At 48.1% G+C, this 24,643-nt stretch overlaps 3 protein-coding genes across 3 annotated transcripts; 1 reads left to right on the forward strand and 2 right to left on the reverse strand.

The window, feature by feature from the left end:
* The first annotated feature begins 917 nt into the window (after positions 1-917).
* LOC107326812 (olfactory receptor 52E4-like) lies at positions 918-6,486 on the forward strand. Its single transcript, XM_088140877.1, has 2 exons — positions 918-1,834; positions 6,429-6,486. Exons 1-2 carry the CDS (start codon positions 918-920, stop codon positions 6,484-6,486), a joined length of 975 nt encoding a protein of 324 aa, XP_087997003.1.
* A 7,686-nt stretch (positions 6,487-14,172) lies between these two features.
* Positions 14,173-17,310, reverse strand: LOC103067746 (olfactory receptor 51G2-like). Its single transcript, XM_088140878.1, has 3 exons — positions 16,346-17,310; positions 14,955-15,069; positions 14,173-14,229 (listed from the first exon to the last, which is right to left on the reverse strand). Exons 1-3 carry the CDS (start codon positions 17,308-17,310, stop codon positions 14,173-14,175), a joined length of 1,137 nt encoding a protein of 378 aa, XP_087997004.1.
* A 4,490-nt stretch (positions 17,311-21,800) lies between these two features.
* Positions 21,801-22,760, reverse strand: LOC148216023 (olfactory receptor 51G2-like). Its single transcript, XM_088140837.1, has one exon. The coding sequence runs from the start codon at positions 22,755-22,757 to the stop codon at positions 21,801-21,803; it is 957 nt and encodes a 318-aa protein (XP_087996963.1). The 5' UTR covers positions 22,758-22,760.
* Positions 22,761-24,643: the final 1,883 nt, after the last annotated feature.

Consider the following 24,643-nt stretch of genomic DNA (forward strand, 5'->3'; position numbering starts at 1 on the left):
GAAGGGGAAATGGGAGAAGTTTAAAGAGGTCTGTTTGGACAAATAACTGAGCTCCGGAGAACTTGAGGAGCAAAATAGGGATGTCTGAGATAGGAAGGTGCTGCTAAAAACAGAGCAGGAGCAGAACCTGGTAGCAGAGCTTAAAAGGACGGAGCATGAAGGCTAAAGCGAAGGACGAGGAGAGGCTGGTGAGGAACCAGAAAGGGTGCCGGGAGGAGCTCCGAGGCTACATCCTACAGAGAGTGCTTGAAGGAGCTTGGTACATTTAACCTAAAGAAAAAAGGCTGAGGGGCAGCAGTCTTCCAATACATGAAAGATGTCACAGGGAAACCCCCTGTAGATTTATTCTCTGTAGTGCCTGAGCACAGGACAAGAACCAACAGGTGCAGTTTTATAGAGGGAGATCCAGCCTCAAAATAAGGAGGGATTTCCTGACCATGAGCGCTACAAAGCAGCGGGACAGCCTGCCTTCTGGAGTTCTGGGGCTCCCTCACCGGAGGCCTACAAAGGTTGGAGGGCCATTTGTCTGGGGCAGAAGAGGTTTCTTGCCCAGACCTCCGGGGTCCCTTTCAACCTTTGGATTCTATGCACGCAACACAGAATAAGGAGGGTTATCTTCAGCGATTCATAGAGGCTGTTTTCCTGCCCTCCCAAAAGGGGTGCTCCCCGCTCTTTACAGAGGTGTAAGACCTTCCCTCTTGTGCCTCCAGAGATGGAGAAGCTCTCTATCTCCTTCCTTTCCATGATTCTTATTTCCCGTTGCTTCCAGGGTCCTTTTCACACTGGGCTGGTTGCTCCTCGTTTGCACGGCTGCTGTTTGTCGCAATCTGTGTCTAAAGTCCAGTGCTGGAACATGCTGGCCTGTTTTTCTTATCGGCAAGGATAAAGTGACTTTCCCTCCACTGAGATCTGGGGGAATGTCCACATCTAATAACTCCCACTTTCATTCTCCCACCTGCATCTTGCTTGGTGTGCCGGGACTGGAGCCTCTCCATCCCTGGCTCTCCATCCCTGTCTGTGCTGGGTATGTTATTGCTCTTCTGGGGAACGTCACCATCCTCTTTGTTGTGAAGACAGAAGCCAGCCTCCACCAGCCCATGTTCTACTTCCTCTGCCTGCTCTCCTTCATAGACCTGGGTCTCTCCACCTCCACCCTGCCCAAGATGCTGGCCATTTTCTGGTTTGGCCTGGGGGAGACCACTTTTGGTGCCTGCCTGGCCCAGATGTTCTTCATCCACACTTTCACAGGGATGGAATCTGTGGTGCTCTTGGCCATGGCCTTTGACAGGTACGTGGCCATCTGTGACCCTCTGAGATATGCCACCATCCTGACCAAGGAGCAGGTGACCTGGATATGTGTTGTTGTGGTGTTGCCACCAACAATTCTTGTAATTCCCATGGCTTTGTTGACTCTCCGCTTGCCCTTCTGCAATGCCCATATCATCATCGCACATACATACTGTGAGCACATGGGCATTGCCCAGCTGGCCTGTGCAGATATCCGGGTGAACAGGGCCTATGGCTTATTTACTATTGCCTTTCTTATGCTGGATTTACTCTTGATTTTTGGGTCCTATGTGCTAATCCTAAAAGCGGTTTTCCATCTCCCTTCTAGGGAGGCCCGGCTCAAGTCCTTGGGCACCTGTGGCTCCCACATTGCTGTAATTTTTGTCTTCTACACACCAGCCTTCTTCTCCTTCCTCACCCACCGCTTTGGACATAACATTCCCCACTTTGCCCACATCCTCATTGCCAACCTCTATATCATTCTGCCTCCAATGCTCAACCCAGTCATTTACGGAGTGAGGACCAGGGAGATCCGGAAAAGAATTCTGCATTTGTTCAGCCCTGGAAGGGGAGCTTTGACCAACATTTCCTGATGTTTTTGGTGCATGTAAAAAACCTATATGTATTAATACTTTGCACCAGAGTTTGCTGGACACCAGGTGACCACAGCCAGAACACCTAGCAGTGAAGCACTGAAGTACAAGCTCCTGATTAAAGAGCTTGTCTTTCAACTGGTAAAAATAAGGAAAGCTGGATTTCAATGTAGTGTTTTATAAAGCAGATTTTTAAAAGGGAGAATGCAGCATAGATTTTATAGCATCACTGAGAACATATAAGAAGCAGGGCTCTGTTTGTAGAGCCCACGAAGTCTTCCCGAGGGTTGCAGACCCTCCCTTCTGCAGCCTGGACAGGAACTGGAATATCCGGAGTAGCTGGGAAGCACCGCTTAGTCTCATTTTGGGATCTGAACAGAAAATGTCTGCCTTATTCCACCCACAGTGGCTAAGGATGCTTTAAACCTGAATTGTACATGCTTTTCTTTCTAAGAACAGATCCGTGGCTGCACAGCTTACCTATTTCTGGCTTAGTTCATCAGACATAATTTGGTCTCCTCCCCTCTCAGGTCAGAGTGGGACGAAGGGACAACGAGGCAAGTGTAGCTGGGCCCCACCTTCCCTTCTCTCCTCCCTTTCCATCAACATCATCTTCCAAAATATTTCCAGCCCTGCACACCTGACCTCAAACTAGAAGACAGACATAAGCCAGCCCCCAACCTTTCCTCTCTGGTTGTCTGGCAGACCAGGAAATCCATTCACTCCTGGGGAAGTGGGCTGGGCTGAACCAAAAACGACAAACCAAAATACACTCCCCATTAACCCACAAGCCCCAAATATAAAAGCATTAGCAGCCTAAAAGCAGTCAGAAAAAAGAAACAGAAAGCCAGCTTAGTGCACACATGCTTCCTGGCAGCAGCTGTGGGGCTGGAAGAGAGAGAAGTGGAGAAAAAGAAAAAGAATTTCTAGGCCGCACCCCAGGCATCAATCCATGCAGAAACCTCGCCCTGCCCCTGCTCACTCCCCCTGTCTGGAGGTCCTCAGCTTGAGCGACCCCCCCGCCCCCATCCTCCTCTCTCCTTAGCCCTGCAAGGCTGTGATTGTCAGGGCAGCACCATGAAAACAGCTGATGCCGAAGACCTCCGTCGCAAGGCTCTGGGGGGTCCTCAGATCGGATCCAAGATGCAGCACCTGTGAAGGAATGCAGTGGAGCACCAGGTTCTCAGGAAGGAAGGAGCACATTCCAGGAGTTGGGAGGGAGGAGGACAAGAGACAACACAGTCCGGAGCAGGAGCGTGGGAAGCGGAAGAGATTTAGGATAGCCCCTCCCTAGAACCTCCCGGGGTATATCCACTAGTTGCAATAGTGCAGATTTAGTCTGGCAAAATTCTGTCTATATGGTGTAAGCAATAAAAGAACTGTTAGGATTTTCTCATGGGAAGGATTCATCTTGTTATCTGCAAAACAGTATTGTTATGGCTAAGTAAATCGTGTGACTTAGTTTAGTTTTTTAGTTTGCACGTATATTGCTATGTACTGCCACCCATTGGCATAGAGTATGCTAGTTACTCAAGGGTGGCAATATAACGAGAGGATTATATGCCCAGCCTCTCAGTAGAGTTTTAGCCACCATGTAGTCATTTTTATGGGTTATGTAGTAGTAACTAATAACCAAGTAGTGTACCTCTTCTCTGAGAGTTTTTGGCTAGAGACTTTGTTAAGCTTGTGTAGTATATAAGTCTTGGATGCTAAAATACATGAGAAGAAGTGTTTTTTCCTATATTTTGTATGCAACTTGTATTTTATGGATGGCTGGTGTGGGTCTTCCGGGCTGTGTGGCCGTGGTCTTGAAGTCTTGTTTCCTAACGTTTCGCCAGCACCTGTGACCGGCATCTTCAGAGTGCAGGAGCACAGACAGGAGCGGTTCTCTCTGTGCCCAGGGTGATGTGACCCTTTTGTGGGTATTTATAGAGATCGGGGGGAGGGGGGGATTGGGGGGGGCATGGGGGGGTTGGGTTACTGAGTGGCTGCTTGTTTTGGTGTCTGAATATGTGTGTATCTTCCTGGGGATTAGGCAGGGTTTTTTCTTCTATTGAATTGTTAACGAGGGGCTGCTGGGGGTGATTGGCAAGTTCATTGTGTGAACTGTTCACATGTCCTGGTGGTTGAGCTGAGTTCGTTGACCTTTTGCAGGCTGTATTTTTCAGGATTGGTAGCCAGGTTTTGTTGATTTTTAGACTCTCCTCTTTTTTATTGAAACTGTGCTGGTGTTTGTGAATCTCAATGGCTTCCCGGTATAGCCTGGTATAGTGGCTGTTGGTGTTATCCAGTATCTCTGTGTTTTCAAATAGGATTTTGTGTCCAGTGTGCTTGAGAGCATGTTCAGCTACTGCAGATTTTTCTGGTTGCTGTAGTCTGCAGTGTCTTTCGTGTTCTTTTATCCTGGTATGGATGCTGCGTTTTGTGGTCCCGATGTATACTTGTCCGCAACTGCATGGTATGCGGTATACTCCTGCAGCGGTGAGGGGATCCCTTTTGTCTTTTGCTGATTTTAGCACTTCTTGTACTTTTCTGGTGGGTCTGAAGATTGTTTGGAAATTGTGTTTTTCCATCAATTTTCCCATGCGGTCTGTGAAGTAGCCATTCGCTTGTAGGACCCAATTAAGGTGGTTAAGTTCAGAGTTTAGGAATTGGGTTTCGCAGATCCGATTGGCATGATCCATGAGGGTTTTGATAATGCCTCTTTTCTGACGTGGGTGGTGGTTGGAGTTTTTGTGTAGGTACCGGTCTGTGTGGGTGGGTTTTCTGTAGACTTTGTGTCCTAATTTGAGGTCTGGTTTGCGTATGACCAACGTGTCTAGAAATGGAAGTTGGCCATCCACTTCTTTTTCCATGGTGAATTGTATATTGGGGTGGATGCTGTTTAGGTGGTTCAGGAACTTCTGTAGGTCTTCTTCATCCTGACTCCAAATTGCGAAGGTGTCATCCACAAATCGGAACCAGACTGTTGGGGTAACGGGTGCGGTTTCTAAAGCCCGTTTTTCAAAATGTTCCATGTAGAAATTTGCTACGACTGGGCTCAGGGGGCTTCCCAGCGAATGGCTACTCCAAGAATGAAATAAAAAGAGCCATCAAACCAAGAAAGCAACATGCAACTGAAGAAGAAAAACAGCCACCCACCAATAAAGTATTTCTGCCCTATATCAAAGGGGTCACAGACCGCATGGGAAAACTGATGGAAAAACACAACTTCCAAACAATCTTCAGACCCACCAGAAAAGTACAAGAAGTGCTAAAATCAGCAAAAGACAAAAGGGATCCCCTCACCGCTGCAGGAGTATACCGCATACCATGCAGTTGCGGACAAGTATACATCGGGACCACAAAACGCAGCATCCATACCAGGATAAAAGAACACGAAAGACACTGCAGACTACAGCAACCAGAAAAATCTGCAGTAGCTGAACATGCTCTCAAGCACACTGGACACAAAATCCTATTTGAAAACACAGAGATACTGGACAACACCAACAGCCACTATACCAGGCTATACCGGGAAGCCATTGAGATTCACAAACACCAGCACAGTTTCAATAAAAAAGAAGAGAGTCTAAAAATCAACAAAACCTGGCTACCAATCCTGAAAAATACAGCCTGCAAAAGGTCAACGAACTCAGCTCAACCACCAGGACATGTGAACAGTTCACACAATGAACTTGCCAATCACCCCCAGCAGCCCCTCGTTAACAATTCAATAGAAGAAAAAACCCTGCCTAATCCCCAGGAAGATACACACATATTCAGACACCAAAACAAGCAGCCACTCAGTAACCCAACCCCCCCATGCCCCCCCCAATCCCCCCTCCCCCCGATCTCTATAAATACCCACAAAAGGGTCACATCACCCTGGGCACAGAGAGAACCGCTCCTGTCTGTGCTCCTGCACTCTGAAGATGCCGGTCACAGGTGCTGGCGAAACGTTAGGAAACAAGACTTCAAGACCACGGCCACACAGCCCGGAAGACCCACACCAGCCATCGTATGCCGGCCGTGAAAGCCTTCGACAATACATTGTATTTTATGGAGTTTTGCATTTTTTATCAATAAACCAGATAGTATATATTTTCTGGCTGGATTTCTTTGGAGAACAACATATGGACATTACATTTTGTAAATCTCTCATGCTGATGTGTATTTTTTCCTGGGCAAACTTTCCTAGGAGTATTGTTGCATGCTGCACAACAAGTACTGAACTTGGCTGGACTGTTTCCATGTTGTCCTTGGGCTGGGCCTGACAGCACCCAAGAGACCTCTTTGGATTTTTTTTTTCTCCCTTATTATTAACACAGCAAAACAAAACAAGTTTCATTTTCCCTGTGTGTGTGTGTGTGCAACATCCTAGCAGCTTACCTAACACAGACAATTCCCTTCTCCCTATTCCCCAACTTTCTTCCTGGCAAGCAGTGAGAAGTGGCAATAAAACTAAAACAGAAGGAGAATCAACAGAGATGTGATCAATGCACAGCCGCCAGGCGTTTCTACCAGCAAAGTAAAGCCCCCCACCAGTCTACTCGGTTATGTGTGTAGCCAAGTGATGGTGAAATATGAGCATTCCTATGCCTACTTCCTACTTAGAGATAATTAAGGGGGTCAGTTATGCTGGCTGGCTCCCTCTCTCTCGTCGGTCATTTCTCTGAGAGGCGTTTCCTCCCACTGGGTGACCAGACATCATCTTTCCCTTCACCCCTTTCAGTTTTTCCCCAAAGCGGTCTGCAATTGGTAGCTCTGTCCTATGCAGTCCTCTTCTCCAGACCTCCTCCCCCACCCCCAACTCGCAATCACTTCCAGAGTTGTGCCCCAGGATCCCCTGGAACAGCAAACCTTCCACAGCCAAGGCGGCTGAGACCCGCATTTGACTGCCAGCTATTACAGCTCTCTGTCCTAGAAGCTGTGAGGGAATTCCCCTAAGCTCAGTGGGCCACAAACCAACGGATGAAGAGTGCTTTGAAGCTGCTTTATTGCAACTGGGATTACAGGTATTCTCAATCAGGAGACAACAAAGTCTCCAAGCAAGCGCTAGTATAAATTTGCTTACATACGTCATCTGCCTCCCTTCCCGTATCCCTGTTTGGAGCAAGCAGCGGTTGTCAAGCAGTAGCTGGCTGATTAGCAAAGACCAGCCAACAAGCCCAGTTCCACCTTTGAATCGGGCAGAGTTACTGGGAATCCCAAAAGACAGCTCTCTGCATCTTATGGGCGATCCTCCTGATCGGATCCTGTTTAGGCACCTGGTCTGCTTCCACAATGGCTCTAAGCAAGCTCCTTCTGGAAGGTCCCTTCTGGGCTTCCAGCACGTTCCCTGGGTGATTCGGGGGTCCCATGTTGTCTTTCACCTCTTCAGCTTTCTCCTACTCCTTTGCCCGCTCAGCCGCAGCCCCCTTTCCTCCGTGGGAAGGGCATGGGGACCGATCCTCTCTCTCCCAGCTCTGGGTCGCTCTCGGATAAAAAGAGCGACGCCTCTGGCTGAGCGTGTGTGTGCCAGGAGGGCGTTGAGAGCCATGGGCAGCTGCAGGCTTGGCAGGGGGGAAGGGGAAAGTACAACTCTCCTTCTCTGCTGGCTAGGCTGGGGTGGCAGCCACCTTGGCAGAAAGGAGGGGAAAGAGAAAGAGAAAAGCAGGGAGAAATGCTCGGCTGAGCAGCAAGGTGGAGGTCTTTCCTGGATGACAGGAGCCCGTCTCTGCTTCCAGCACTAGAGAGGTGTCCAATCCCTTCATGGGGCATGCAGAAGTGAAACCAAGTTCTCACTCAAGATGGCTTATCTGGATTTGGGAATTCATCATCAAGGTGTCAGAAAGAAGTCCATGCAATAAGGATGTGAGATGTAGCTGGGAAGGGCTGGAAGCATGTCAGACCTGGTTTAGGTGGAGCAATTCCTGACATAGCCTCCAGATGCCATCTATCAATATGGCTTCAACCAAGCCCCCAGGACAGCCACTGAAGCTGGAGAGTTGGGGGAAACATTGATCTAAGGGTTCTAGTAATCACCTTGTTCCTTTCTAAGTGCTTGCAAAGCCATTGTTTGGTTATCTTTTCTAGGGTTTCCCAGGTATCGATGTCAAGCTGATGGGTCTATAGTTTCCGAGGCCCACTTTTCCCCTTCCTAAAACATTGGAGCAGCATTGGCCCTTCTCCAGCCTTCCGGCACCTGCTCGGGGATTTCTCAAAGGTTTCCGCCAGTGCTCTGAGATGACACCCGCCATTTCTCGAACACGCTGGGAAGTGATCCACCTGGTCCAGGAGTCCTGAATTCATTCAGAGCCACCCAGTGCTCCCTCCCCAATCCCTTACCTGCTTTGATCTGCGTTGCTCTCCTGCTCCCCACAGAGCAGCTTCTGGAAGTTGAACCGCTTTTCCTTTGCGAAAAGACAGGTGCAACACTGGACTTCAACAGTTCAGCCTCCTCTCTCTTGCCTATCACTGTCTTGCCATCTTCACAATCAGTGGGCATCCATTTCCTGGATTTTCCTCTTGTTCCGCACATATCCGAAGAACCCATTGTGTTATTTTTGATATTCTTTGCAAGCCTCAGTGCATTCTGAGCCTCAGCCTTCCTGATCCCACCTTAGAGATTCGGGCTATTTCCTGGTATTTAAACTTGTCCTTTTTCTTTCTCAGTTTATCAGAAGGCATTTCTGCAGCCATACCAGTCTCATCAGCTCTCTCCCTTTCGTTCTTTCGTTCTCTCTCTCTGGCAATGTTTGTTTTTGGGCCTTAATTATCTCATGTTTCAAAGTTCCCCAACCCTCCTGAACTGTTTTTCCCTTCAGAATTTCCATCCATGGAAACCTTCCTACTGTTTTCCTTGATTGATTGATTGATTGATTGATTGATTGATTGATTATGTGCCATCAAGTCGTTCTTGACCCCTAGTGACCACATAGACAGATTTTCTCCATGGCAATCTGTCCCTAACCTGTTCTTTCAGGATGCCCAGCAGTGCACTCATCACCACTGCAACTGAGTCCCTCCACCTTGCTGCTGGTTGTCCTCTTCTTCTCTTTCCTTCCACCTTTCCCAGCATCAGAGCCTTCTCTGGACAGCTGGGTCTTTGCATGATGTGTCCGAAGCAGGATAATTGAGTCATTTGTGCCTCGAGTGAGAACTCTGGGTCGATTTGCTCAGTGATCCATCAGTTTGTTTTCTTGGCTGCCCGTGGTCTTCTCAGGAGTCTTCAACCCCAAAGTTCAAAGGCGTCAATACTCTTCCTATCCTGCTTCTTTAAAGTCCAACTTTTGCGTCCATGGAGTGTCACAGGGGATCTGTTCAATATACAGTATGGCGACAGACCAAGTGCACACAAATTAAGACAAGAGCAAAAGCAAAAGATGCATAAAACAAATGCGCATTAAAATCCCCTTCATCCCTGAGCTAAGCACACTTGGGAGAACAATCGAGTCCAGAAGCTTCAGATTGTCATGGCTGTAATTAGAAAATCCGGCTGCGGTTCTAGAGATTCCCCGATCCCGGTTATTCAGTAGGTAGCACACAATTGCCATGAGAGAGCCGTCTGGATGGTTTACAGTAAGAGGGGATATTGCCTCTGCCCTCCAAGGGCGGTAAATAAGGGCCGTTCAGAGGTCCGTGCCCTGCTGTTTCAATTTCAGAGTCAGAGCAGATACATAAAGGTTCTTGATAAGGAATAGAATGAAATCTGCCCACAGTACCACTGAGGGGGGAGCATCCAGATGTGCGAATGGGAAGGCACTCCGACGAGATTCAACTAGCCAATGACATAAATATTAAGGAGTAATGAAGGGAAGCGTCTGAGCTCATTGAAGTGGAGATGGGAGGTGTTGGTTCTATCTCCTTGAAAGCCCAGATGTAAAAGTCTTTGCTAATATGGCTAGCTTCACTTCTCCCTGCCTTCCAAACATGTTATTCCCAATCTGTGTGAGGTGCCAGAAGCCCTTCTGTAAATATTGTAGACCGTGGTCCAAGAATCCAAAGTTTTCTTGACGACACCATCCTTTCGTCCAGGGGTCACTTCCAGAACTCTCCATTCCCTTCCCAGGCCACGACCTTCAGTTGCCAGCATGGATGAACAGACCACCGAAGTTCCAAACCCCTTTGCCTTCCTGCTTAGCTCCTCATAGTCCCTTGCTATTCTTCCCAGGCTCCTTCTGGCAGTCTCATTTCTTCCAGCATGAAACAGAAGGAAGGGATTGTGGTCAGTAGGTTTGATTAGTTGGGTCAGCGGTAGCCTTGGCTTGGTAACCCGGAGAAAAGGGAAAACTAGAACTATTCATTCAAAGCTGAGTCCTGGGGCAGGGGGATCTCCTCTTCAGCCCCCTGCAGACTGTAGACAAGGGGGGAATCAGTCTAGCTGCCTGCCTGATAAGACTCCTTCGCCTGCCGCCCTCGACCTCCTGGAAATCAGACCAGGGGCTCAGAAAGGGATCTGGCAGGCCTTTGTTTGTAACAACCCCACCCCCACTGCAGCTGAGTTCTCACAACATGCCAAGAGCACTGTGTGTTGTGTGCAGTGTACTAGCTAAACCCACGTCAGCCCAGTGTGCCATATTGTGCAGACCCGGTCTTCAGTCCAAATTTGCAAAGCAAATTCTTTTTTTTCAGATCAAATAAGAACGGGGGGGGGGGGGAAATGGAGGAATTTCTCTGCCTGATTCTGACTTAGGTCTTTCCTGTACTTGTAGAACTCTGTCCTGCTTCTTCAGGGCTTCTACCAACCCGTTGAGTGATGGCTCCAGCAGGAGACAGAGGATGGGTGAAGCAACCTGGAGTACATGGGTTCAAGATGAATTGAACCATGGATTTATGAGGCTAGAGTACAGCACGGAGCCAAGATGATGGCCCAGGAGCAAAGAAAGCAACCTTGCAGCTAAAGAGAATTCAACCACATTCTGGAGCAACTAACAGGAATCACAGTCTGGCCAGGAGAATCCTTCCATAGCACCACCGTCCTTAAAGGAATAGCTCTCTTTCCAACAGTCTTGAGAGCTCTTAGACAGGTGGTGGAGCCTGAGGAGAAATGGGGGCCCTCAAGGGGGATACTCCACCTCGTTAGGTAACCCTGTCTCCTGGGTTACCATTTGATCATTAAGTCAACCCACTGGAGTGGGAGTCAGAGCCATATTTCTGGATTTTATGGAAGAAGCTGTAGGTTCCAGTTGGAGGAACCATTGGCAGTTGGCCCAGGGGCTGATGATCCTCCTCCTCCTCCTCCTCCTCCTCCTCCTCCTCCTCCTCCTCCTTACTGCTGGCATTGGTTTCCAAGGGTCCTGGGTCACAAGAAGCTGTGGCAAAGGCAGCCTCATAAATACACAACCAAGAGGCATGAGAAGTGCCATGGAATTTCTTTTTGGGACTCAGTCTGGAGGATTTCCTAAGGTCCTTTTCTGGTGGGTTTATTTTTTTATAGCCTCTAAAAACACTGTGATACAGAAAAAATGTTTTCTTACTCTCTGTCCTCCTGGATCTCTCTTCTTTCAGTTTAAGCTTCTGGGTGTTTGTCCACTTCAGCACCCCGCTGTCCAGTTAAGTAATCAGGACTCGGACTCTTGCAAAGCACTGTCTGTGAGAAAACTAGAGGTCTCTCCCTGCTTCTCACCCCACTGAGACCTTCCAAGGATTGTTCCTTTGCCTCCCCGCTCTTCCTCTCCCTTCCTTGTCCCCTTCCTCTGGGACTCCTTGCCCCAGCAACTAACCTTCCCTCTTCACTTGCCCAATCTTTACAGGGTCCCTAGCATTACCAGGATGCAACCATTAGGGAGTGCAACACGGGAGAATAATATAGGGGCCTCATGTCTCCCCATTTTCCACCATCTCAAGATCCTCCTCTGGGTCTTCAACTTCCTTCCTTCCTGGAATCCTCCCTGATGATTTTCAGCAGTCTCCAAGCTGCTCTCCAGCTTGCCAACTCTTCAGCCACCAATACTTGGCCACCATATGCTGCCAACCTGCCACTGACTTTCCCACTACTCCTCTCTTGGGAATCAGCCTTCATGACCCATGCATGCTTTCCATTGGTAGCATCTAGAAAAGATAAGTGTGCCCTGTGCAAAGCAGCCCAGGTGCCTTCAGTTAATTGTCCCATCCCAAGAAGGTAAAAGGAGAAGAGGACGGCAGAGGATGAGATGGTTAGATAGCATCACTGAAGCAATGAGCATGAAACTGAGCAAACTCAGGGAGGCAGTGAAGGACAGGAAGGCCTGGCGTGATATGGTTCATGGGATCACAAAGAGTCGGACATGACTTAACGACTGAACAACAACAGAAGAAGGTAACCTTGAAGTTTGCAAATAGCCACAAATCTTAAGGAAAAAAGTTAAGGAGAAGAAAATACATATGACTTGTCTTCACCCAACATGTAAAGTAGCAGCCTTCCCGCAGTTGCACAGCCCTTCCTGTGAGGTTTCTGTAAAGCAGTTAAATCCTGGCTCTTTGGGGGAGCTCCTGGGGAGGGATGATTCTCATTCCAAGCTATTTGATGGTGATTGATGGGTGGGGCTGTGATCGGTTGATTATCTGGGGCTTTTTTCTGTTGCTTTAAGACATTTGTACTTGACCAGAATGGGAAGCTGCAGGAAGGAGGGAGTGAAGAAAAACCCAGCAGATATACTTGCACACACGCTAAGCTTGGTCAGTCTTAACCATGGTTACATGACTGGATGTAGGGACTTAATATGCCCTCCATGTACACTTCATTCACTCAGTTTGGTTCAGTGTATGTTGAGGAGGCTGGAAGGAGGCTGGAAATGTGTTCTGTTGGGTTCAGAACATGTGTGTTCTGACCCTTTCTTGCACCTCTTCCTTCCCGCTCTTTCTTCTCCTTCTCCCCATAGCAAGCTGCTAGGAAGGGATAATTCACTAATGGTGTTTCAAAGAACTAACTGTGGAAGGCCAGTTTTAGCTAAAAAAAGCCACTATAGATCCTCATTTGTCTATATGTTAGGGGACTGTTTGAACCTCAATAACAAAATTCTCAATAGATCTTAGATTACGGCTTATTCAACAAAAAAAAGAACACTTCAGACTTCCTGGGCCCCATTGCGTTTGGATAAAAAAGAATGAATAAATCATCATGTTGTTGGGGATGCAATGAGAATAATGCTTCATTAAAACATTTTTTGCAATGCCCTAAAGCTATTCTGTTCTGTGAAGAAGTCACAACAAATATTAACTTGCCTTCAAGAGAGAGTTTAATATGTTAGCATGTCCATATTCTTTTGAATTACATACCTATTGCATGGACACTGACAGCTGGATTCTGCATGCCCTTTTTATTGCTTTCAAACCTTTCAGCATTGGAAAGATAAATGTATGGTCCCAATTACTCCGTGGACTGAAGACCTGATGTTACTTTTGACTCATGAACAAGTTGCTTACAGACATAGAATATATGTGGACAATTACAATGAAATATGTAATTCCTTCCTTCACTGAAATTGTTATGTAAAACTTATACACATTTGTACATCTACGAAAAGTCCTTATTGTATAATGTTGTTAGTGTTATTGCTTTAGTTTCTGTAATGATTTTGTTCCTTTTCTGTTTTATTAAATAAATAAAGCAAAAAAATCTCACAGGAGATAAACAAAAGCCAAACATTATTTTAAAAAAGGAATAGAAAACATTTTAAGAACCTCTTTTTAATTTTAAATATTAGAATCCCAACATTCAGCGCTGAAAAAGATCAGCTATCGAGCAGCCCATATCATGGTATCCAACAGCTGGCAACTTGCTGAAAAAGAAAAAAACGTAGAGGAAAATAAAGTGCTGCAGACAGAGCACAGGATGGTGCTGCTTGGCTACTGATGGAGCGCTCTCTATTAAAATGGCACAGATCATGAGATGGTTCTAGAGAAAAAATGTCTATCTTGGGCACACAGCCTCTAACCCGCAGGAAGGCTGCTATCAGAAACCCAGTTCTGGGAAATAAACACAGAAAATCAGAGACGCCAAAAACCTAGGCCCAATCCCTGGCCGGACGTTTTGTCTACTTCTACCAAACGTTGTCTGAGACAAAGATTTCTCTGCTTCACTGACCAGACTTGCCCCCCACCCCACCCAGCCTCTTGGGGATTCCCCCCATGCTGGTCCTTTGCCAGCCTCAGTCACCAATTTCTGCCAAGGTCTCCCTTTGGCCTCCAGAAGGTACGACTCTGGAAGAAGGAGGGCTGGGCTCCTTGGCCAAGAGCCATCTCCCCCTCAAGGGCTGCTCCCTGGAGGCCTCAGCCCAGGCAGTCCCAATGTGTTCCACTCCCCCTGGAAGAAGCATGGCTGGGGGGCTTTCTTCAGCCTCTCCATGTCTCACAGCTCCTGCTGCAACGTGGCCCTTGGCCAAAGGTAGGTTGCTGGATCGAGCCCCTGTGGACAGCAAATAAGCTGGAGGATAAGGCTCAGACCTGGGTGAGGGGGCTTCCTGATGGAACTTCTGGCTTATGTTTTTAGCTTACTCTTCTGACCAACCCAAATTTTGCACCTATTCAATTAGACTATTCTTGCTTAGCAGGAAGCCCCAAGAGCTCTCCTGAGCCAAATTATTTCAGGGAACCTCTGATAGGCACCATTCCTGTGCTGCCCCCAGAAGGTGATCAGGGAATATTTTCCCCATTTTTCAAAGGGTGGGCAGGGTGGGCACTGATACAGACACACACAGTCAGCACTTAAATGCATGAGGGATTTTATTCAGGACACGAAGATGCTCTTCCCAATAAAGGAGTGCGAGCTAATGATTTATGCAAGTGAAAGTATTATTTACAAATACCCAGTATGTACAGAGGCGTATAAGGTAAGAAATAAGCCACTTAATCTTCTCCCTCTCATGTCTCTTCCCCTCACTTTCCACTTGGGCTTTCTTTCAGCTTCTTCTCTCCCTCCTTATCTCAATTACTGATCCTGGAATACCTGGGAGTTTTCTCCCGGCTGGCGTGCTGCCAGACAATGCCTTGAACTCAAAAAGTTCCACTGTCCAGTGTCTGAATCTTTGTCCACACAACACAGTCTATCTCATGGTGGTTTGGACCTCTAATCAGGTGGGTCCATAGCTGGCTGGCCAATCACAGTTAGAGAGCCAGCATTCATGGCTGTACCTTGAGCTGGACAGCGGCAACCAGTGGGGTCCCATGGGGGTGCCTCTTGGGGCCAGTATTATTTAATATATTTTCAATGACCTGGATAATGGGGTTGAGGGACTTCTTGTCAGATCTGTGGAAGGCATAAAACTGTGAGATCTGGCCCAACAGCCAGGATGACCAAATTTAACCTGGACAGATTACCCTGCAGAGGTTGGCCCAAGGGAACAAGATGTCTTTCAACAGGGAGAAAGGAAAGGTATTAAATTTAGGGAGGAAAAATATAGCGGCACCCATACAAAACAGGGCTTCATAGCTTGGTAGCATTAGAGAATTACTTGGGTGCGGTTCTTGATAACAAACTGAGCTGGAGCCACCCATGGGAGGCAGTGGATAGACAGTTGCTGCAATTCTGGGCTGTGTCAGAAGAAGCATCATATCAAAGACGCTCAAAGTCCTTATTTCCCTCTGCTCTGTGAGGGTGAGGCCACCACTGGAGTACCATGCATAATTCTGGGTGCCATATTTCCAGAAGGCCATTGAGAGGTTAGAACACATTCAGAGAAGGGCAAGAAAGGTGATACGGGGCCTTGAAGGTGCCCTATGAGGACAGAATGACGGAACATGCAATGTTGAGTCTTAAGAAAAGAAGACTAGGGGGAGACATGATAGCCATGTTCAGGAACATAAAGGGAAGCCACAGGGAAGATGGCCAAGAACTCTTTTGCATGGCCTCAGAAACTGGGAGCAGAAATAATAGATGCAAGTTGCAGTTGCCTAGGTTTCATTTAAACATAAGGAAAAACTTTCTGAAAGATCAGTATGGCAGCGGAACAGTCTCCTTACAGATCTTGGTGGTTTTCCATCTTTGGACATTTTTAAGAAGAGGCTGAACAAAGATCTTTTGTGGAAGTTAAATTGGTTTTCCTGTACACTACAGAGTGTCAGATTCAGCCCAAGAAACTCCACGGGATGGTTCTGGAATTGCTGTTACTTTATTAGCTTACACCTGCTAGACAGAATCTCGCCAGGCTAACTCTAACTCCCAAAGTCTGCAACTAAACACTACGAATTCCTTAGGGCGGTGCCAGTCTCATCCTCTTTGCTTTCACATGCTCAGGCTGTGGGCTCAGTAGATGCTTCTCCCCATGACCTTGAACCTCCTCATCCAGGTCCTCCATCACAAGAGTGTTTGACTAGATGACCCTTGTGGTCCCTTCCAAATCCACTGTTCTATGAGTCTATGAACCTTTATGTTCTCTACACTACTGATCACGGCCTAGTCCACAGTAAAAGGCCCTCTGAAACTTTTGGAAGACTTGACCTGCCTTTCATGATATTTTCACCAGGGGATTTTAGACAAGCATAATTGGTATTAAGAACAGAAGCTTCTGGTGTTGGTGTACCACCTGAAGAATATTTGGGTTATCCTGGCCCGGATTTGCTTGGTTTTTACACTGTATACAATGGGGTTCATGAGGGGCGGCACCAGCAGGTAAACATAGCCCATAAAAATACGGACAAAGAGCGGGGACTCTTTCCCAAACCTGTGGATCACAGACAAGCCAATCATTGGTGCGTAGAATAGCAAGACTGCACAGATGTGAGAGCCACAAGTGCTGAGGGCTTTGAGGCGGTCTGCCCGTGTATTGATGCCCAACACAGTCTTGAGGATCACAAGGTAAGACAAAAGGATAAGGAGTGAGTCCACCCCCACCGTGGAGACAATGACAAACATACCATAAATGCTGTTGACAGCAATGTCCGAGCAGGCCAGCTTCATCACCTCCTGGTGGAGACAGTAGGAGTGGAAGAGGAGGTTGACTCGACAGTAGTGATACCTTCTGAGAAGGAAGGGCAGCGGGAAGATCAAGGCCACCCCTCTGACCACAAACGCCAGTCCCATCTTCCTTATTCTTGGCATGGTCAAGATGGAGGCATATCTGAGGGGGCTGCGGATGGCCACAACACGATCAAAAGCCATGGCCAAGAGCACCGAGGATTCCACAAATGAGAGCGAGTGGATGAAGAATAGCTGAGCCAAACAGGCACTAAAGCTGATACTTCTGGCATTGAACCAAAAGACGCCTAGTATGGTTGGCATGGTAGAGATGGATAACCCAAGATCTGTGATAGCCAGCATGGAGAGGAAAATGTACATGGGCTTGTGGAGGCTTCGGTCTGTTTTGATCACAAAAAGAATAATAGAGTTCCCCAAAACAGAAATGAGATAGATGGAGCAGAATGGGATGGAGATCAAAATGAGGTTGGATTCCATACCCGGAATCCCAGTCAGCCAGACCACTGATGGCTTTAATGTGGAACTATTCTGGAATGCCAAGGGGTACAAGGCAGTCTCAGGAACACCCGGCATGTTCCTTCAGATGGTGAATGACTCCTTTTTGACTGTGAGCATGGCAAAGTGGGCTTTCAAGCTGAGATTGGGAAGGGCCCAAAGAAACATCTGGGGTTTCTCCTGACTTGCTCCTTTTCATTTCTTGTGTGGATCTTAATCCTGAGAAAAACCAGAAGGATGGGTATTAGTTGAGATGCATTCCTGGAAACAATATGGAAAATAGGCACACGTACATACATAAAGGGTGTTATTTAAACCCTTCCCGGTAACAGCAGGAAATTGATTTTCCTATTATGTATCAGGACCTAAAAAGGTTTTAAAATCACCAACTAAACTTGTCTATCAGTTTAATAAGATGCCTTTATGTTTGTGAATTAAAGACATTTGCACATCCCCTATTTTGCATAATTTGTTTCGCTTCTTGTAATCACATGATTTCTGCAGTGCATCTCCTTGACTTTAGGGTTTCTTCTGGGTGATGCCAATATTTCACCCAGCCCATTTCTCTTTCTCCGTTCCTAGCTATGTGCTCGGCTGGGAACATCAGACACCCAGAGAAGGGCTGCTTGGTTCAGATCAGAGGTCCGCCTAGGGCAGCAGTCGGGTCCCACTGGGAGCGAACAAGACAAAAGTACAAAGGGGTCACCTTCCTTTGCCACAGATTTTGGAAAACGTTCTGTCCAGGATTAGAGAGAAGCTCTAGTTAGTGTTTTCCTCCCTACATTCCTCTAGACCAGTGTTGCTCAACCTTGACCACCCTAAGATGTGAGGACTTCGACTCCCAGAATTCCCAGTATGCTGACCTAGACTTTTAAAATGCCAACAGCATTAGCAGCCACAGCTAACTTGGTGATCTTAAATTCCATGACTGATTTCCCTAATCCCTCTCCCCAGACGTTCCTGGAGCCAGGCCTCATACCAGAAGCAGAACATTTCTCAATCTCCTTTCTCCACCCTACGCCTGATGTTATAGACCTCTGTTGTATATTCACATGCCTGCTTTTTCTCCAAGAAGAAATCTAGCTTTTCCCTAGGAAAAAGTGCTCCAGCCCTTTGAACATTGGCTTCTTCCTCACTCGTACCAAATCTCCAATAGCTTCTCCATGTCCAGCCTACGCAGAGGCTTTCAGTCCTTTCTCATCTTCCAACCTTCCACTGACCCAGGCTTCACAAAAATTCAGAGTGGGTTTGGGGAAAGGCAAGGGCGACAGTCGGGGGCTAGAAAGGAAGAGACAGAAGGAGCTGAGGGGTCTGAACCGTGGGAGGATTGAGGAGGGACCTGATGGCATTTTCCAAGGAACGGAGAGGAGGTCAGAAAGAAGAAGGTCAAGACTCACCCCCTCTTGTCCTGGCGCGGAGAACTCCCAACAGCGGGTTTACGCTGCAGGGAGGCAGATTCTGGCTCAGTATGAGGATAACCCCAAAGGCTGCAATTCTAGGGCTCCAGGAAGGAGACCTGCTTTTTACCCCGCTGATGCTTTCACCGAGCGGCCCCCGCCCCACCAGAGTCCCTTCCGGTCAGCCCCCTCCGGTTATCCCATGGATGCCCATCACTCTGCACTCACCCCCTCAAGCCGCGTTTGCCACCTCCAGCTCTTTGGCAGCTCTTTGCAACCCGGTTTTGGATTTCACGTAGCTCAACAGTTTGGAGCCACCTGAAAATCTGGCGGCTTCACAGCTCATCTCCAGCTGTAAATCCTTCACGTGGAAGTCGAAAATCACAGTTGCCCAAAGAGATGCCGCTGGGGAAACCACAGCCCTCCCGCATAAGATCTGCCTGTTTGTTTTGCCATTTCTGTATTTATTGTTCCCCACTAAACGGCCGAAGCCAAACAGCGAATTTGAGCAATCAGTCAATTGTCCGGTCTTGCTCCATACGCAGGATCATAAACCAATCAGAAGGGCTGCGTGTGCAGAACACGCTAAATCAGAAAGCAGCGAACCAAGGTTAACGCTCCCCAGGCTGGCATGCTGCATGGATGCTGTTGCCAGTTCTTTGACTGACCTGGTTGAAGGGCATCGTATGCCCACGGATATCAATTTATCTGACCTCATTATGGCGAAGGGGGCTCAGGAGCATTCCCTCCTTTCAAAAGCCTTTCAAAAGCTGAAATAAACTGGACCAGGGTTCCCACGTTGCACCAAGTGGCTATTTGCTTTAACTCTAGCTGTGGAACAAGGTTTGTAGCCTCTTGGGGCGATCTGAGCATTGCCCCAAGCCACAGCCAGCTGTACACAGCAGGGGTTCTTGACTCGCTTTGCCTCTCCCTGCCCTCCCACGCAGCTCCTGCGGACCCAGACAGACCGTTGGTGCACGGCTGCCCTTTGCTGAAAGGGCACAGACAGCTCGTGAGCGATTCTCCCTCAGCCCTCCTTCGATGGCCTCTGGGGCAGTTCCCCCGCCACGGGCTGACCCGGGGCGCCTTCCCCGCAGCCTGCTGGCCAACAGCCTTCCTGGTCCCTTCCACCCAGCCAGGGAAGACACGGGGGGGCTTCGGCCCTCGCGAGATGGCTGTGTGGACGGATTCAGCTGCCTTTATGAACCTCCCCGGCAGGGTGTGTGTGTGCGTGTGTGTGTGCCTCTGGTGGCCTTCCTCCCAGGGAAAGCGGAGGGAAGCCCCAGCGGACCAGTCCCCCAGGACCTCATCCTCCTAGGTGCCCGGGCGCCACGACGCAGGTGATGGGTAAGCTGACGGCCGCTCTACTTGCAAGGGCAACCGGGGCCCCACGGGGGGCATGGGCCACCCCCTGCCAGGAGGTGTGAGGTCAGAGAGGGGCAGCCATGGAGGGCCATTGCCCCCTTTGGGTCCACTGGCCTTTCCAAGGCCGTGGTCCCCCCCCCCAGAAAAAGACAGCTTCAAAACCAGTTGAGTTGGGCTCGGACAAAAAGAAAGGCTCTCTGACCTGGGCGCTTTCGTCCCTCGGCCCCTCTCTCAGCAGGCTTTGGGGCACCCTGCGGGGAAAAGCCCCCCTGCCCTTCCTCTAACCCTGATTAAATGACCTCCCCCCACCCCTTGCCACAGGAGCTCCTCTCAGACAGGCACCTCTTTAGTGCGTAGCTAAACAGGCATGGGTTGAAGAGCCCCGAGAGAGCAAGGAAACTGTGTGTGTGTGTGTGTGTGTGTGTGTTTGTGCATGTTCTTGATTGTGTTACAAACCAAGTGCTGTGTTCCCTACAATGGCTCTGGGGTGGGTGCGTATACGAGAGAGAGAAACGGGTGCAGGAATGCGCGTTTGGCTCCTCGCCTTCCTCTGCAGGAAGAAGAAGAGGGTCCGCTTCTTGGGCACCCGGCTGTGTGCCTGAATGGGTGCCCTGAACTGGGGAACTCCCAAAGGGAGCCAGTCCGGGTAGTGGCGGGGAGGCTGGTGGGACGCTGACTTGGCAGGCGTCCCGCCGGGAGAGGGACTGGGGGGCAGGCTGCCCGCGCTGCTGCTCCTGAGCCCGGCTCTTTCGCTGGCGCTGGCCTCGCTCTGGGCCACCGCATCTCACCGCGCCAGCCGGCTTCTCCTGCCCCGCCAGCTGATTTCAATACTGCCAGCCAGCAGGGTGGCTCAGCGGGGCTGGGTTCAGTCAGCGAATTCGCCCATTTGCAGGGTTTGCCCACTCAGCAATGTGGAGTTTTCTGGCTGGCTGTGATTTTCTTTCTCTCTTGATTGTTTTCGTTACTAATTGTAAGCTGCCCGGAGTCAGTATAGAGTCTGGCGGCCTAAATAAATAAAAGTTTCGAAGGAAACTTTGCATGAGAGTCTTGATATGCCCTTCTCCAGTTATGCGTAACGGGAGGAGGAGGAGAAGCCGTTTTAAAGGCAAGACAGGACGGCCTTGCTCCATGCTGGCTACAGCATCTGCCTTTTGCTGAGCTGGGATCCCCCACAGGAGAACCATGCCCAAAGAAGATGAACAGTGTGTATGTGTGGAGGGTCCTCCTCCTTTGCTCTCCTAGAACGTGGTGTGCCTTTATGTCTCAGAGTAGAGGTCTCACAGAGCAAGCCAGGAGGTAGATCAGTTCCAATAACTTTATTAGAGTCTATCTACAAACACAGGGAGAGGGAGAGAGGAAAAGGAAGAAGGGAGGAAGGAAGAAAGAAGGAGGGAGGGAGGGAGGGAGGGAGGGAGGGAGGGAGGGAGGAAGGGAGGAAAAATAAAAGAAGGAAGGAAGGGAAAAGGGGAAGAAAGGAAGGGAAAAGGAAGGAGGGCAGGGCAGGGCAGGGCAGGGCAGGGCAGGGCAGGGCAGGGGAGGGCAGGGGAGGGAGGGAGGGAGGGAGGGAGGGAGGGAGGGAGGGAGGTCAATCTTATCTGCTAGCCAAGAATTTGGGAGGTTCAAAATAGCTCTTTGAAGGTGAATCTCAGCTTTTCAGTAACTTCTGTCCATCTTATATATACTGTTTTTTCACAGTATTTCGTACACACTTTGTTCCGTACTCGTACTTTTCCTTCTGTTTGATGTTTTCAGTTCTTTCTCAAGGAAACAGTAATAAATGTCCTTGGCCAGCACCAGAAGCTAATTCTAAGAGGCCATAGTTGACTCTTTACTTTTCAGGAGACTATGAAAGATCCTCATCCGAATCTGTTTTGTTCTTATGCTGTATACAATGGGGTTCATAAGGGGTGGCACTAAAAGATAGACATTGGCCATGAGGATGTGGACCACAGGAGGAGCATTTTTCCCATATCGATGGATCATTGAGAGTCCAATCATTGGTGTATAGAAAGTTAGGACCGCACAGATATGGGAGATGCAGGTACTCAAGGCTCGGAGGCGCTCAGCCTTAGAGGCGATGCTTAACACGGTTTTGAGGATCATAATATATGACAAAACAAGCAGTACAGAGTCAAGAACCATAGAAGACACCACCACCATCAAGCCATAGATGCTGCTGACTCTTCTGTCTGAGAGCACCACCTTCAGAATATCCTGGTGCAAGCAGAATGAATATGAGAGTACATTCATCCTCCCATACTCCAGAAGCTTTAGGAGGAAGGAAGTTGGGAACACAAGTACGGCAGCTCGAATGGCCACTCCCACCCCAATCTTGATGACTGTCTTATAGGTCAAAACACTTGTGTATCTTAGAGGATTCCAGATGGCCACCAAGCGATCAAATGCCATAGAAAGTAAAACACCAGATTCAACAATGGAGAAAGTGTGGATGAAGTACATCTGGATCAAGCAGGCATCAAAATGGATCACACGGTGGTTGAACCACAGGACACTCAGCATGGTGGGCAAAGTGGCAAAGGATAAGCCCAGGTCTGAGAGCACCAGCATGGAAAGAAAATAGTACATGGGGGTGTGGAGAGTTTGGTCCGTCTTGAGGACAAAGAGGATGGTGCAGTTCCCTGTGATGGCCACGAGGTACATGGAGCAGATGGGGAGGGAGATCCAGAGGTGGTGTTTTTCTAGCCCAGGAAAGCCTGTCAGAAGGAAAATTGGGGGGCTGGCAGTCTGATTAGAGGATGCCATAATGCTGGCCTGAGAATCTCTCCTGCTGTCTCTGATGTGTGCTTTCAAAAAAAGAAAAAGAAAAGGAAGCCATGTGGTAAATGAGCAACTCAAAGATCCTCACTTCTTTAGCTGCCTAACTAAGACTTTTCTTCATATTTATTTATTTGGACACATTATGCGAAGACCCAGCTCTCTGGAGAAGGCTCTAATGCTGAGAAAGGTAGAAGGAAAGAGAAGAAGAGGATGACCAGCAGTGAAGGGGATGGACTGAGGCACAGATATGGAAGACCTGAAGGGTCAGGTTGGGGACAGGTCGTCATGGAGAAAATCTATCTATGGGGTCTCCAAGAGTTGGAAACCAACTCGATGGCACATAATCAATTTATTTCCTACAGTTATATATCACCTGACTCCCAGGGACACTGGGAGACTGAAAAAGCAGGGAGAGTTAAACCGAAAACCTATTTTCTCAAACTTACAGTTTTTTAAAAAAAATATATACTTCATTAGCCGTGGATATATTAGCCATCACAACTTTGCAATATAAATTTAAAAATTAAAAAGTGCCTGGAGAATTACATAAGAAACAAACCATATTGCTCAAAATTCTTCTGCCTTACCCCTTTGTCATTAAGGACTAATTCAAGCCAGTTCCTTCAGTATCCTGCAGGAACTAATGTCATCCGCAGGGCCTGGGAACGTGAAGGCATTCAGATAGCTAGAAGATCCTTTATCGCATCTTTTCTGATCTGCACTCTTTTTTTTTTCAGTATCCCATCAGCTCACCCTGCCACATAGGGATCACCATTTTTTAATGAACTAAAGAGAGAGAGAGAGAGACAGAAAGGGGGGGGGGAGGAAAGGAGAAAGAAAGAAAGAAAGAAAGAAAGAAAGAAAGAAAGAAAGAAAGAAAGAAAGAAAGAAACTCACCATATCTCTTCACCCTGCCCATATATCCAAGACAAGCAGCCCAGACAACATGTATTAAGTTGGATGCAGTTCTCATAAGGGAATTACAACTGATTGAAAAGAGCCTCTGGTTAGAGTCCTTGGAAGAGGCTGAGTCAGGCTAGAGCCGTGGGAACTCCTTAGACCTTAGGTAAGAAAACCCCAAAGAAGAGATGGTCCTCTTCCTGTTGTTTTCCCATGGAGCGAAGAAAAAGTAACTCTACAGAAGATGCCTTCCATATGAAAGAGAGGGAGAGAGAAATACACTTAGCTTGCATTTAAAGTCAAACTTAAATTTTCCATATTCAGACCAAGTCAGAAACTGAAAATCTCTGTCTTATATGATGGGGTTCACCAATCAAAATAACCACCCTTCTTAGAAATGTGTGTGTGTGTCTGTACGTGTGTGTGTGTGCCTTTGAGTCACTCTTGACTCCTGGCGAGTGCCTGGACAAGTCCCTGCAATTTTCCTGGCAAGGTTTTTTGGAAGTGGTTTCCCCCGGCCTTCTTCCTGGGGCTGAGGAAGAGGGACTGGCCCAACGTCACCCAGTTGGCTTCCATGCCTAAGGGATGACTAGAACTCATCGTCTCCTGGTTTCTAGCCTGCTGCCTTCACCGCCACACCAAACGGGTCCCAATTCTTAGAGAAACATCAGTAGGACTGAGTTCCAGTCAAGCTAGTCGGTAAATTCCTGTTGCAACCAATGGATCAACATTTGGTTGATCTGAAGAAAAAATGGACCATGCCCCTGTGGGAAAAACACTAGTAATAAAATACATACATACATACATACATACATACATACATACATACATACATTATTATTATTAAGGATTTTGATTCCAATATTAAAATCTAATACAAACTAAACTTAAAGAAAGATAAGAGAATAGAAAGGGGTAAAAAGTGCAAAAAGAGAGAGAGAGAGAGAGAGAGGCAAAAGGGAAAAGTAAGA

The sequence above is a fragment of the Python bivittatus genome, unplaced genomic scaffold (genome assembly GCF_059951505.1).
Source record: "Python bivittatus isolate LINGU-HERP-01145 unplaced genomic scaffold, Pbiv_v1 ctg000340_np1212, whole genome shotgun sequence".
Taxonomy (NCBI): Eukaryota; Metazoa; Chordata; class Lepidosauria; order Squamata; family Pythonidae; genus Python; species Python bivittatus.

Bases quoted from the DNA above. Each gene is read 5' to 3' on its own strand.
- LOC107326812 (XM_088140877.1), top strand. From the start codon at position 918: ATGTCCACATCTAATAACTCCCACTTTCATTCTCCCACCTGCATCTTG. The intron at 1,835-6,428 runs GCATTTGTTCAG...TTATGTGTGTAG, and splicing joins GAGATCCGGAAAAGAATTCT to CCAAGTGATGGTGAAATATG.
- LOC148216023 (XM_088140837.1), bottom strand. From the start codon at position 22,757: ATGGCATCCTCTAATCAGACTGCCAGCCCCCCAATTTTCCTTCTGACA.
- LOC103067746 (XM_088140878.1), bottom strand. From the start codon at position 17,310: ATGCCGGGTGTTCCTGAGACTGCCTTGTACCCCTTGGCATTCCAGAAT. The intron at 15,070-16,345 runs GTGGTACACCAA...TGCCTTCCACAG, and splicing joins ATAACCCAAATATTCTTCAG to ATCTGACAAGAAGTCCCTCA. The intron at 14,230-14,954 runs GTACAGCCATGA...TGCTGTCCACAG, and splicing joins TTGCCGCTGTCCAGCTCAAG to GGGCTCGATCCAGCAACCTA.